Source organism: Mustela nigripes, chromosome 14 (assembly GCF_022355385.1).
Source record: "Mustela nigripes isolate SB6536 chromosome 14, MUSNIG.SB6536, whole genome shotgun sequence".
Taxonomy (NCBI): Eukaryota; Metazoa; Chordata; class Mammalia; order Carnivora; family Mustelidae; genus Mustela; species Mustela nigripes.
In genome coordinates, this window is record NC_081570.1 from 19588973 (window position 1) to 19603349 (window position 14377).

A 14377-nucleotide genomic window follows, 5' to 3' on the forward strand; every position below is an offset into this window, starting at 1 on the left:
TTTTTAACCGAAATAAAGATTTCCCTCTTCTTGCCATATCCTTGGATGTCCGGTGCCACCTTTACTCTGGGGTCTGGGGGTGAGGCCTGTGATGAGTGCGCGGAAGGTCTGGCTTACCCGCACTGCCAGCTTTGTTCTAGTTGGTTAGTGCCATTCCGAGATTTAAAGATTGATTTATTTAGCAGGGGGTTGGGGGGGAGGGGCAGAGGGAGAGAATCTTCACATTAAGTCCCCACTGAGCACGGGAGCCAGATGCAGGAGGTTAGATCCTAAGAGGAAACCAAGAATCAGCCACTCAACCTACTGAGCCACCTATGCGCCCCACCCCCCCTTTCTGGAGATTTAAAAGAAGAGGCACAGTGAAGCCAGAAGTGACATCAGAAGAGTAGCCAGTGTCCTCTTCAGTCTTCTCTTCTAGAACTGGTCTCAGTGCCAGAGGCCTTCAAGCCTTAGGTGACCTCAACTCTGAACAGCGCCAACCCAAGGTGGGACTGTCACCCTTGAACTGAACCTAGCCCAGGTTAACAATCTCATGGAACCTTCCCTTCTCCCAGCTGCTGCCCCACATTGAGATATGCACACCGTATGCTAAGAGCTAGAAAATAATTACGGCAGCCATTTAGCAAGCGCTAACCGAGTGCCAGGCCCATTTTTTTCACCTAAACCTATGAGGAAGGTGATGTCAGCATTTTTTTTTACAGATGAGGGAACTGAGGCATAAGGAAGGCACAGGAGTTGTGCAGGATCTCCCAGCTGATAAAGCAGCAAATCGAGGATTTGAACCCAATCTCTGCCCTAACCTCTGACCCCTCTACACTACCCAAGGAATGAGTAGGGCTCCTTCAGGATTAGGGCCTCTCAGAGGGAGAAACCCAATTAGAAGCTGTTATTCACAGCCATCAGAGGGCTTAGAGGTGATCTATGCTGGCCTCCTTGTACTGATGGGAAAACTGAGGCTCAGAGGCAAGATGGGACCTTCCCTTCTCCCGAAAGGCCTTAAAACCGAGTTGGGATGCAGTTCCACAGCCCCACATTCCCTTCTCTTTCCACCAACTCCACTCTGTGACCCAGACTGGACTGGTCTAGATGTGGGATACTCTAAACAGAGCCTTGAGGAGAAAAAGACTCGGGATCGCTGAGTCATTTAAAAGTAATCTAATAATCCCTCCCAAAGGCAACTAGTAGAATGAACCCTTGACTGGATAACTGACGTCTTATTTACAACTAACCAGGGGGAGAAGTGTCATACCTCCCTCCAGTCACTTGTTTAATTTGATCATTCCAAGACTGGAAAAAATTTCATAGGAAGACCTTTCTGGATTCTAATCACTCCCTCCCGCTGTACTCAAGAGTCCTGTCTGTTCTCAGTGGAGCTAGATAGCAACTGGCTGCTGCCTTCTCTGTCACAAGCCTGTGACTATCGCTTGCCTCTTGAACATGCTGTGGGGATGGATGCTATATGGAGGAGAGCGGGCAGGATGAGGAAAGCCCCTTTTGAGCCACAGCCCCGACTCCCGTCCTGCTGACTCAGGCTGCTGACGGTGGAGCTCCGTACCCTGCCAGGGCCTGCCGTCTCCTGCCTGCCTGGGCTCCTGGACTTGGGAAATGGAGGCCTGGAGGCAAAGGGAGGTGTCTGAGACAGGAACTGAGTCAGGATCGACAGGCTAGAGCGGGCAGGAGGTAGCCTGGCTCCCAGATTCACCCCTAAGCTTCGGCAGGCGAAGGGAGGAGGAGTGAAGAGGCTTCCTTTCGCTCTTCTCTCTTCTGGCTGTGCTGAGGGCATGGAGCTTGTGGTCTCCACCACCACATCTGGCTTGAGTGACAGGAAGAGAATGCTGCCTTCCTAGAAACAGAGCACCTCCAAAATTCCTAGGCGTGCCAGGCCCTGCCTTCCAGGTTTCTGGTGCTCTGGGATCTCTAGCTTTCCCCCAGGACTTGGGAAAGCCTGAGCTGGATGACTAGTACAAAGGAAGGTCCTTGAGGGCCTCAGGCCTGTGTAGGCCAGAGGAATGTCTGCTGGAGAGGGAGGAGACAGTGCTGAGTGAGCACATCTGACCATTCATCTGTCTTCTTTCTCCTAAGGACACTCAACTGGGGAGGGTCCAGTCCTCCGGTAAGGCTTGGTTTGGGACCCTGTTGTCATTTCACAGAACCCACCTCCATGTCAGTGCTTTAAGGGTATGTGGTTATAATAATAAGATTGGTTGGATTTTTTTCATATGATAATAACAGTTACCATTCACTCTACTATGTGCTTTTCCATCAACTTATTTAATCTTCACAACAAACCCCCTTTTACACTTAGGAAGACAGAGGCTTACAGAGGTTAGGTCACTTGGCCAAGGCAATACATCTTCTAAAAATTAAACCCAGGCAATCTTATTCCAAAGATACTAGGCTATTCTAGCTCTTATAGAAAATAATACATATCTACCGTTGAAGAAAATAGGAAAATCAAAAGGAAAAAAAATCACTTGGAATGCCACTACCTAAAGATATGCTCTATTAAATTAGTACTTTAATGCATTTCCTTTCCATCATTTTCTGTGTGGGTGATCCCATCTGAGCAAAGCCTTGGAGATGTCAAGCCTAAAATCCCTTCTGTTTCCTTGGAAAACCTGTAGTATCTGCCTAGGCATGCTGCTCCTTTTCCTTCAAAGAGGCAGATCTCCTCTTTGGTTCTGAGTTCTGGCCTAAGCCTCCCTCCAGGAGGGGAAGGTGGGCATTGAGGCTCCAACCAAGAGGAACCAGGGAGAGACAGACCTGTGAAATGGCCCTGGCACCCAAATTAAGCTGGCTGGATCCCAGTGAGGGAAGCCCCACCCTTGAGCCCCATCTGAGCTTTGGCTAGGGGTGGGGCAGATAAGGAGGAACCTACCCTCATGGGCAGGGTGCCGACACCTTCAGGTGAAACTCCTGGCTGAATGAGAACAGCATCCCAGCAAAGAGGGACAGAAGGTTGGCAAGAGAGAAGCATCCCATCTCTGAGGCCTCTGCCAGGGGTCAGAGGGAGGGCCACAGTCCAAGGGAAGGGACAGGGAAATTTCTAAGAGGCAGGCTGGGGGAGGCAGCACTCACCTGGGACTGCTACCCCATAAAACAAAATGGTAGGTGTCACCACCACCTTCTTTATCTCGGTCCTCTCTCCCCAGGTGCTAGCGTCCCCCGCTGGGGATCCAAAGTGGGCTGAGCACCCAAGTGGCCTGCTTCCCAGTCTTTGACAGAGGGCAGGCTGAGTCAGGCAGGAAAGCTGGGCCCCCACCCTGTGTGAGCCCCGCTGATACATGATGGCAGGCGGCTTGGAGGGGGTAGGTGACCTGGCGTGGAGAGCCAGAGGGTAGGTCCTCAAACAAGTGGCAACAGGCCACCAACTTGAAAGGGAAAATTGTGCTGTAATGGGGAAGGTGTCCAACAAACCTACTGGGTGACTAATTACAAAGGCTGGGCTGGAGCGTCAGGGCCCGCTCGTTAAACACTTCATTAAGTGGCACCCTGAGCGATGCCACCTGTGCATCCTGGGAACTCAGAGGGAACCCTGAGGGGGAGTGATGACCGGGGGATAGAATCACTTCAGGCAAACTCCGGAAGAAGCCTGGATGTCACTTCTAAATACAGCCTGGACCTCACAAGGCAGAGGCCTTGACAGGAGAAGCCAAAGGAAGGAAGTAGGATGCAGGGGGCTTAGTAGCTGTGTGACCCTGAGTAAATCTCATCCCTCAGCATTCCCATCTCTAAAGTGGGAGTAATAGTCACAGTGTGTCTCACAGAAACATGGTAGGGATTAAATTCAATCATGGATGTGAAGGTGCTTGGGAAACTGCAGCCCTACCTAAACATAATTATCTCACCTGAACCAAGGTGGGACATGTACCTGGTAGGATTAAGAATCCGTCCTCTTGGGTGCACCGATCTTCATGGGCTCTAGCTAGGCTGAAGCAGCCAGTTGGTTGAAGCCATCCTTGGCCCCTGGAAGAACACCACGAAGGAGGATCTGATTTGAGAAACTGGGGCAGCTCTGTGGGCATTCATGTAATCGAAGCCCTGAACAAGAGGGGGCAGCCTGGAGCCCGGAAAGGTGTCTGTGCAGATGGGGCCAACGCCCAGCCGATTTCTCCCGCTGACTGCCCCTGTGACTCACCCCATAGCCCAGCCTTTTACCTTTAAGGAAGAGCCGGAAAGGGTGTGGGGAGAATAGGAGAGGGAGGCAGGTCCTGGGCCCCAGCCCCGCCCTCTGTCCCTGCCCACCCGTCTCAGGGGCCTGGCCATCCAGCCAAAAGGCAGGCAGAGAGCAGGGGAGGCTCAGAATCCAGTGTTGGTTTCAAGGCAGCGAGTTAGCCCGCCACCTGTCTGTCTGTCACCAGAGCCATGGAGAGAGCCAGTCTGATCCAGAAGGCCAAGCTGGCAGAGCAGGCTGAACGCTATGAGGACATGGCAGCCTACATGAAGAGCGCTGTGGAAAAGGGTGAGGAGCTATCCTGCGAAGAGCGAAACCTGCTGTCAGTGGCCTACAAGAATGTGGTGGGTGGCCAGAGGGCTGCCTGGAGGGTCCTGTCCAGTATCGAGCAGAAAGGCAACGAAGAGGGCTCGGAAGAGAAGGGCCCCGAGGTGCGAGAGTACCGGGAGAAGGTGGAGACTGAGCTCCGGGGCGTGTGTGACACGGTGCTGGGCCTGCTGGACACCCACCTCATCAAGGAGGCAGGTGATGCTGAAAGTCGGGTGTTCTACCTGAAAATGAAGGGCGACTACTACCGCTACCTGGCTGAGGTGGCCACCGGTGATGACAAGAAGCGCATCATTGACTCAGCCCGGTCGGCCTACCAGGAGGCCATGGACATCAGCAAGAAGGAGATGCCGCCCACCAACCCCATCCGCCTGGGCCTGGCCCTGAACTTTTCAGTCTTCCACTATGAGATCGCCAACAGCCCCGAGGAGGCCATCTCACTGGCCAAGACCACCTTCGATGAGGCCATGGCTGACCTGCACACCCTCAGCGAGGACTCCTACAAAGACAGCACCCTCATCATGCAGCTGCTGAGAGACAACCTGACGCTGTGGACCGCCGACAACGCCGGGGAAGAGGCAGGCGAGGCTCCCGAGGAACCCCAGAGCTGAGCCAAGCCCGCCCCCTCCCTGCCGCGCCCTGCCCTCCCCAGCACCTCCACCATGGCAGAGAGGACTAGTAGGGGTGGGAGGGCCGACCCCTCTCCCCGAGCGCTCTGCACCCTGCTCACAAGAGCTCCAAGGAGAGGGACCAGCAGAGCTAAGGCCAGCTGGAGCCAGGGGGTCCGGCTCTGCCTGCAGCTGTGGGAGCTCCTCGCCAGGGGTCAGCCCACCCACCTCTGCTCTCTGCACCCCTCCTCCAAACCCCACCGCCAACAGGGCCACCTCTAACCCCTCCTGACTCTTTCCCACCCCGTTTGCCTCTGAAACTTAGGAATTGAGGAGTGTCCCACCCTTGCGGCTGAGAGCTGGACTGTGTGGCGGATGAGTGTGTGAAAGACTGAGAGAGAGTGAGAGCGAGTGAGTGTACGACCCAGAATGACAGGGAAAGCGTGTCTGCTGGGTGTGACCCTGTTTTCTCTCAATAAAGTTCCCCTGTGACACTCCTTCTGTCTCTTCCAGTTATTGGTGGAGGGATGGGACAGGGACTGGCTTGTGATTTTCAGAGACCTTGACTTTTGCTTCTGATTTAGGGCCCTGACCTCTCATGGGGCTGGCTCAGTGACCCACAGGCAAGACTTTGGAGCCAGTGACTCCAGGTGAGAGGCTAGGGGGTGGGGGTCCAGCCCTCCCAGGGGGGGCCCCCACAAACTGGTCTGGACCCCGGAGGGTCAGGAGAGCGCAAAGGCGGCTCTGACGCTGCTCGGAAGGGGCCCAGGGCAGGAGGCCGAAGAACCAGATCTGAGGAGACAGGAAAGCAGGGAGTGTCAGGTCCATGCTACAGGGAGAGGCTGTAGCGAGCGGCAGGGAGCATCCCAGATCGGAAAACGAGGAAGAGTCCCATCAAGCGCTCCAATCCGAGAGAAGGGAAGCACAATCTGGACAGCGGCATGACGCCGCCATTAAAAGCCCATATCTGAGAGGGGAATGCCCCCGCCCCAGAGCTCGGACGCGGGGACAAGATGAGAGGGGGAGGCGAGGAGGAGCCGCGAGCTGGGTGGGAAGGGCCGCGGGGAGCGGAGGCCACCCAAGCCAACCTAGCTCACCGCCTCCGCCCCCAGCCGCCAGCTCCGACACGCCGGGACCCTCTGCAGCCTAGCTCGGCTCCCGCCTTCACCGCCTGGGGCTGGAGGCGGGCCCGAGGCCGATATCGCCCAATCTCGGGAGAGAGCTGCTCAGGGACCCGCCCCCGGAACCCGACGAGCCAATGGGGGAGAGCGCGGCGGAACGCGCGGGGTGTGTCTTCCCTCCGACCGCCCGGCCCAGCGGGCGTCTCGATGCTCAGCGGGAGTGAGGGGTTCCCTGTGCAGTCCGCCAAGCCCCAGGGGCAGCGCTTTCCCGGTTTCACTCAGACAAGTTGCCACCCGTTCAGCCCGAGAGCTCCGCATCCACGGAGCAGCGGGACCGGGCGGGGCCGTGCGGCAAAAGGAGTCCCCGCCCTTTGAGTCATCTGCTCTGCTGGCGTTGCCCGGCCTGGGCAGGCGGGCAGGGTTGGCCGCCCGGCCACCAGTGCGTCCCCACTACCTTCCAGGATCCAGGCAGCCCTGAATCGATGAGCTTGGACTGTGTCCCCGACTGGCTCTGCGACCTTGGAAAAGCCATTAGAACCTTCCCTGGGTCTCAGGTTCCCCCTCAGTATCAAAGGGTTTGGGCGAAAGTCTTGACAAAAACTGGGGTGTCAAAACTGCCTTGGGTTTGAATCCCAGCCCTCCTTGGTCAAGACTCTGCTTTTCGTTTGTGCCTTCTTTTGTAAAGTGGGGATTGAAAAACTGTACCTAAAGAATTGCTATGGGGCGCCTAGGTGACTCAATGGGTTAAGCCTCGCTTTCGACTCAGGTCACTATCTCAGGGTCGTGGGATCTCTGCTCGGCAGGGAGCCTGCTTCCCCCTCTCTGCCTGCCTCTCTGCCTACTTGTGATATCTCTGTCAAGTAAATAAATAAAATATAAAAAGAAAAAAAAATAAAGAGTTGCTATGAAGTTTGAGAAAATAAATGTGCCTAAAGTAGTCGATAGGGCATGTTCAATACATGTTAGCTATTATTAAACCTTCCAGCATCAGTAGTCTAGGGTTGATCCGTTTCCGTACCAATTGTCAGTCAGGCCTGGTCCAGAGGAGTAGCTTTATTGTTATTTTTTAAATTCAAGTTGTTTTTTTTTAAATTTTATTTATTTATATGACAGAGAGAGATCACAAGTAGGCGGAGAGGCAGGCAGAGAGTGAGGAGGAAAGCAGGCTCTCTGTGGAGCAAAGAGCCCAGTGCAGGGCTCGATTCCAGGACCTGAGCGGAAGGCAGAGGCTTTAACCCACTGAGCCACCCAGACACCACCAGGAGTAGCTTTATTGCCAAAGCTGTCCTGCATGCTCACTGGGCCACCAGAGGATACTGTCCTGATATCAAGTCGTCACTCCTCTACCTGGTAAGATAGAGGGAACTCAGTTCAGCCTCCTCAGGTTCCCCAGAGTCCAAGTTTGGTCACACCCGAGGGACTGGAAATTGAAGGACTCTTATCAGAGCTACTTCTACAAGGGAAGCTGGCAGGACCACTCTGCTGCCTTCCGAGTTCCGGGTTTTCTCTTCTCCTTTCCTGGAAGGGTGTTGGTTTTCAAGGCAAGCAGGCAGAGACTCTGGATTAGGGCAAGTGACTCTCCCTCGGATCTGGAAGTGACCCATTTTCTCTTACCAGACAGGTCTGGTGACTTTCTCTTAATGGGTCGGTCCGGGAAGAGATCTTCTTTCTTTTCTCTCACTCTCTGACTTTTGTCTATCTTACACCACTCATGGTTGCCCTATATGGGAAAAGAAATGAGCTACCCCTAAGGTAATGTGTTGGCGTTGAGAGATTCCAGAAGCAGATGCTGTGGATTGGAATATCACCAAATCAGATGGCTAGGTGTGAGCCAGCTTAGGCACCAGCTTCTGACCATGAAAGTCCCAGACCTTTTTGTTTATGACATAATCTCTCTAAAGCTTTCTTACCAGGACGGAATGTCAATGAGCATCTCTTGCCATCTCTTCCTGACCTAAATTTGACATTTACATTTTTTCAGTCCTACTGTTAATGGGTACGGAATTTCTTTTGGGGTGATGCAATGATCCAGAGTCAAATAGTGTTGATACTGGCGCCTGGCTAGCTAGGCTCAGTCTGAAGAACGTACAACTCTTGATCTCGGAGTTGTGAGTTCAAGTCCCACATGGTTGTGTAGAGATTACTTAAATAAATAATAAATAAAAACTTAAAAAAAAAATCACCAAAGTGTTGGTATTTACACAACTTTGTGAATATACTAAAAACCACTAAACTGTACTCTTGAGGGGGATTAATTTTTTAAATATGATTTAGTTAATATATCCTGTATTATTAGTTTCAGGGGTAGAATTTAGTGATTCATCAGTTGCATGTAACACCCAGCGCTGCTTACATCAAGTGTCCTCCTTCTTGCCCATCATCCCAATGCCCCAACCTCCCCAGCCACCTCCCCTCCAACGAACGTTAGTCGGCTTCCTGTAGTTGAGTCTGCTATGGTTTGCCTTGCTCTCTGTTTTTATATTATTTTATTTTTTCCTTCCCTTCCCTTATGTTCATCTGTTTTGTTTCTTAAATTTTACATATGAGTGAAATCATATGGCATTTGTCTTTTGAGAGGGATGATTTTTATGGCATGTGCATTTTATCTGAGTTTAAGTGTTTTCTCCTGGAGTTTTCCAAATTCCAAAGCCAAATTCCAAATTTCCAAAGCCCAGCTTCAGGTCAGAACATGACTAGTTGCCTCCCCTCTCCCTTTAACATGTATACAAAGCTTTTGGATATGCTATCCTACCAACTCCTTTCCTTTATAGAGGGACATTTATTCAGTTATGATTTCATATCTACTTGACTTCACCTCTGGGTTTGCAGCCATGTGCTGGGTCTATTTCTTAACTCTTCAGACAGCTTCCTAAAAATGGTAACTTTGTCTCATTATTTTTACGTTCTTCCTCCAGTGCCTTCAGCAAGGTTTTTGTACAGGACTATGCTCAGAACTTAGCTTTATTTATTTGTATTTATTTTTTAAAATGTTGTTGTTGCTGTTTAAATAATCTCTATACCCAGTGTGGGGTTAGAACTTAAAATCCTGAAATCAAGAGTCACGTGCTCCATGGACTGAGCCAGCCAGGCGCCCCTCGGAACTTAGTTTTAAACCATCCTCCCAAATGCCTGGAAACCCAGTGGAGTGCCAGGTCTTCTATTGTCGAAATGGAAATACAGCTGGTTCTGGGATGAGGCAGGGCTGTCTAGACAGAGATTGGAGCTCACAAAGATTCAGTAACCCCAGCCCTATCCTTCCTGTACTGCCAGAGTACCTGACCCACCAGGAAATGGGGCTAAGGGCTTGAAAAGATCTTCCTTTCCCAAGAAGTTGACGGATATAGGAAAAATCTACAACCTATAATTTTCTAAAGAAGGTATCTACTCTTCTCACATATGTAGTTACTTCAGAGAGCAAAATGCAAATTGGCTGTCTAGAACCCCAGGAGTAGAAGATAAAGGGCAAGGCTTTGAACTAACCAGGACCCTAGGGAGGTCAAGTCACTGGGGTCAGGCAGACCACAGTGGCTCCTTCCAGAAAAGCAAAACACTCCTACACACACATGTCCAGTGTCCAAATGTCCAGCACCTTTTTGAGAAAACCTAATTTTGGATGCTTGCACTGAGACTGCCCATCTGACCAACAGGCCCCACTTCTTCCTAGAGAGTACAGTAATAACAATGGCTGGAGCGCCGGCCGTGGGCCAGCCACTGTCGGACCTCGCCCGCACAGAAATACATAGCATCTTTGTTTTGCCTATGAAGAGACTGAGGCTCAGAGCGGCTAAATAACCCGATAGCTAAGGTTATAAAATTACTTACATGTCTGGGGAGTGGAAACGGGTCTAAATCCAAGGCCCATGATTCTTAAACTACAACAGCTGTTTCCAAATTGTGTTCAGAGGGTTCCCCATAAACTGCCACAGGGCAGGAGGCCAGCAGTCTGGGTTTCCCCTGTTCCCACACACATTGGCTAAAATCGTCACACATATGTCTGTTTTGTATACTGGAGTTTCATGAGTTAAAAATAAGTTTGAAAAGAACCACATGATGTTATGCTGCCCTGCTTGTGTCTTGGACTTTCTAAGAATCAAAACAGACTTTTTCATCGAACCGCCACCCCAGGGCCCGGCAGAAAGGAATTGTCTCCAATGGGAAAAGACCGTGTAGGGGGCCAATTTCCTGGCACGTTCACCAAGTTAAACGTTCCTTCCCCTGGTTACATCCTTTGTTCCTTTCCAATTCTTCGCCCTGTTCAGAGGGCTCCCCCAGCCCACTGTCCCTGCCGTGGGAGGGGTGAGGGGAGGGAGGCAGGTTTCTGCAGGGTAGGTGCGCTCCTCTCAGAACAGTCCCCGCCCCACCTACCCGGTGAGTCAGGAGCCAGGAATGTCTGTGGGGGCAGCAGACAGGTATGTCACCCTGGGGGTGTCAGAGGCTGATTCATCTCTCATCTCCACCCAATCTTCTCCTTGGTGCTCTCTGGGAAATTTAACTCATTATCTGTCTAGAGATAAAAGAGGAAATTCCAGACTCGGAAAAGCATGGAGTCTTCAATCTGTGGCTAGGTATAATACCGAATACATCAGATTATGGCGTTCAAGGAGTATTTGTTAGAAGAAGGAAGACACATCCCCTGGCTTTCTTCCCTCAAGTAAAGTTAACCTGAAATATCCTTGTCTGACTGTAGAGGGGCCTGATCTTAACTCAGAATAGGCTACGTAACCACGGGTATGACTGAAGAGTTGGGAGAGGGGCTCCTGGGTGGCTCAGTCAATTAAGTGTCTGCCTTGGGCTCAGGTCATGATCTCAGGGTCCCTGCTCAGTGGGGAGTCTGCTTCTCCCTTTCCCTCTGTGTCCTCCCCAAGTAAATAAATAAAATCTTTTTAAAATTTTTTAAATCTTTTTTTTTTTTTTAAGATTTTATTTATTTGACAGAGAGATCACAAGTAGGCAGAGAGGCAGGTGGGTTGGGGGCGGCGGGGAAGAAGCAGGCTCTCTGCTGAGCAGAGAGCCCGACAGACGTGGGGCTTGATCCCAGGACCCTGGGATCATGATCTGAGCGGAATGCAGAGGCTTAACCCACTGAGCCACCCAGGCGCCCCAATAAACAAAATCTTAAAAGGAAAAAAAAAAACAACAAAAAACGTTGGGCGAGATCTTACCCTTGTTCCAGTATTCCTTAACCTCTGTTTCGATCATTCCACAAGGACTGTGAAGGCTTCAGGATTAATGTAAGGGAAGAGGTGGTAATCCAGTGTGATGCGGAGCACAAGGGAACATTTCTTTTTTCCTTTTTTTTTTTTTTAAAATTAACATATAATGTATTATTAGTCCCAGGGATACAGGTCTATGAATTGCCAGGTTTACACAAGTAGAAGTAAAACTTCACAGCACTCACCACAGCACATACCCTCCCCAAACGAGGGAACATTTCTTGATGTTGTATTTGCACAGCAAGCAGATAGCACCCCCCACACTCATACACACACACACACATGCACACATCCTCCAATGTCCGAATGTCTGGTGTGTTTGGAGGAAAACTTGATTTCCGATTCTTGAAGCAAGATAGCTGCAGATTTATTTAGGATGGCTTTGTAGGGGCCTCTCATTTTGCACAACTACTTCAAGGTCTTGGATGGAAAAAAAAAAAAAAAATGAAGCTTTGCTATGTATTCTGGTCCAGAGGGTCTTCCCAGTACTCATATTTTCTCACCTCATTTGGGCTCCAAATCCCCAGCCCCGTCCCCTCATAGCTCCTCAGTCTTAGGCCACCTGGATCTCTGGGGCCATCTGAAATTGGATCCTTGGCTGGAAACGAAGGACACAGTGGCCTGGAAATGAGGTGTATGCTTTCCCCTGGCCTCAGCAGGCCTGATGCCATCGAAGTATGAGCTAATCCAGACTCTTCCTTCTAAAGGCTAGGTGAGCACTCAACAGCCAGGGAGGAGAGAAGGAAAAAGTGAAGGAAAAGGAGTAGGGGGCTACTGCTCCGCCTGCTAGAGAATTTCTCTTTAGGATTCTGGGGTGGCCGGGCCTCCCCATTGCTTTAAAAAATTTCAAAAAATTTTTGAAAATTTTTTGGATCTTAGTAGTGGTAGGATGGGTCTGCCATCACTTCCCTCCCCTTCTCGATAGCCCTGGGAAAGGCGAGAGAATCTCTGAGGTAGACCTTCCCACAGACTCTAATGCGATCAGGCTTCCTTTCTCAGCCAACTGTGGGTAAGCATTTTACTAATTCAGAAACAGCTGAGAGCAGACTGGCTGTGCTTCAGCTCTGTGGGTTTTAGGGCGTCACTCTCACTCCTAAGCCTCTTTGTCTGCGCTGGAAACCTGTCCAATTAGCTGTGACCTCTGATAAGTTCCAAATAGTATCTTCCAATTTTTTTTGAGGGGGGGTCCCCCACTTTTTTTTTTAAGATTTTATTTATCTATTTGACAGACAGAGATCACAAGTAGGCAGAGAGGCAGGCAGAGAGAGAGGAGGAAGCAGGCTCCCTGCTGAGCAGACAGCCTGATGTGGGGCTCAATCCCAGGACCCTGAGATCATGACCTGAGCGGAAGACAGAGGTTTTAACCCACTGAGCCACCCACGCGCCCCTCCCCCACTTCTTTAAATAACTTTTTATAAACAATTTCAAAGTAAACCTTTAACCACTCATATAAATGGAAATGCACATATCCTAATACCAGTAGTTAGCAGAGATGACCAAGAAGGTTCCTTCTAAGGCACTCAGAGATGGTTTCCTCCCTCCAGAGGTTGATCATGATTGCCAAGTGAGGTCTGGAAGTGAGAAGAGCACTTTCAGACAATGCCGGGGAGATGCACAGTGCTGCTTTTCTGGAAAGCATTTTGGCATTATGAATCTGGAACCTGGGAAACATCAGCTGTTTCATTTCTAGGATGTAATCATAAGCTAAAAATCAGAGACTCAAAGATTTGAGCACAAAGATGTAATCACAGAACTATTAACAAGAGCAAAAAAAGGGAATAATTTCGGTTAACCATGGGAGTCTGGACGGTGAACGTCACTGCCTCACCATGAAATATTATCTTATAAACATTTAAAGGGTCTTTATGTTTTTTATTTTTTTAAATATTTTATTTATTTATTTGACAGAGAGAGATCACAGAGGCAGGCAGAGAGAGAGGAGGAAGCAGGCTCCCTGCTGAGCAGAGAGCCCGATGCGGGACTCAATCCCAGGACCCTGAGATCATGACCTGAGCCGAAGGCAGCGGCTTAACCCACTGAGCCACCCAGGCGCCCCAAAATATTTTATTTATTTATTTGACAGAAATCACACGTAGGTAGAGAGGCAGGCTCCCTGCCGAGCAGAGAGCCTGATGCTGGGCTCAATCCCAGGACCCTGGGATCATGACCGGAGCCGAAGGCAGAGGCTTTAACCCACTGAGCCACCCAGGCACCCTGTCTTTATGTTTTCAATTGCACAAAATAGGGTTAACTAAAAAAAGCAGATTACAAAGCAAGTGGAGCATATTCCCGTCATACAAAGGCTATAGCTATCCCTTTGCACATACGGAAAAGTAAGACCAAAAGAAAACCACAAAATATATTGAACATTTAAGTAGAAAATTTGTTATAGATTACAAGTATTTTTGATTATTCATATGTTATGGGATTATGGGTGACTTTTTTTCATTTTCCAAGTTTTTTTTACTTTTCTATCAGGGGAGAAAAAAAAGAAATCTCAAGAATGGTTGCCCCCTGCCAGCCACATCGCAGGATTGTCTTTCTCGTGCCCGCATTGTGCTGTCCCCTCCCCAGCATGGCAGAAAATCATTTTGCCATCAGTAGAAGGTGAACAGAGGTCCATTTACTGGAGGAGAAAAAAAGCCTTGCTGTCACACCAAGGCCTGAAAATTAAGTTTTGGATGACTTCCATCTTCCCCACTTCAAGACTACGGCAAATACACGCTGAGAGGGCTTGGCTACAAGGCCATAAAGTTCAGAGGCTTTAACCTTCCTTCCAGCTGGCTTGCGTTGGTGAGAGCCAAGGTGACGGGGTGAGCGTCAGAAACCCTGACCACAGCCCTTGGTACTATATTCAAAAACAGCACCCACCCTCTCAGCTTACCTGATGAGGGATTTGTCCAGCAACCTGGGCGTCGGGATTCCTGGGCTCCA

The 14377-nt window shown here is 50.2% G+C and overlaps 1 protein-coding gene and 1 long non-coding RNA gene across 3 annotated transcripts; one reads left to right on the forward strand and one right to left on the reverse strand.

Annotated features, from left to right (window-relative positions):
• Window positions 1-167: 167 nt before the first annotated feature.
• On the reverse strand, window positions 168-10171 carry LOC132000808 (uncharacterized). Of its 2 annotated transcripts, none has more exons than XR_009399461.1 (3): window positions 10053-10171; window positions 3872-3966; window positions 168-269 (listed from the first exon to the last, which is right to left on the reverse strand). It is a non-coding gene; the product is annotated as an uncharacterized LOC132000808 (long non-coding RNA). The 2 variants fall into 2 exon arrangements; XR_009399462.1 differs by lacking the exon at window positions 10053-10171 and adding an exon at window positions 6207-6279.
• SFN (stratifin) lies at window positions 4075-5601 on the forward strand. The gene has a single exon (XM_059375606.1). It carries the CDS (start codon window positions 4366-4368, stop codon window positions 5110-5112), a length of 747 nt encoding a protein of 248 aa, XP_059231589.1. The 5' UTR covers window positions 4075-4365; the 3' UTR covers window positions 5113-5601.
• Window positions 10172-14377: the final 4206 nt, after the last annotated feature.

What these genes read in the sequence shown, in the direction of transcription:
- SFN (XM_059375606.1), top strand. Translation starts at nt 4,366, where the DNA reads ATGGAGAGAGCCAGTCTGATCCAGAAGGCCAAGCTGGCAGAGCAGGCT.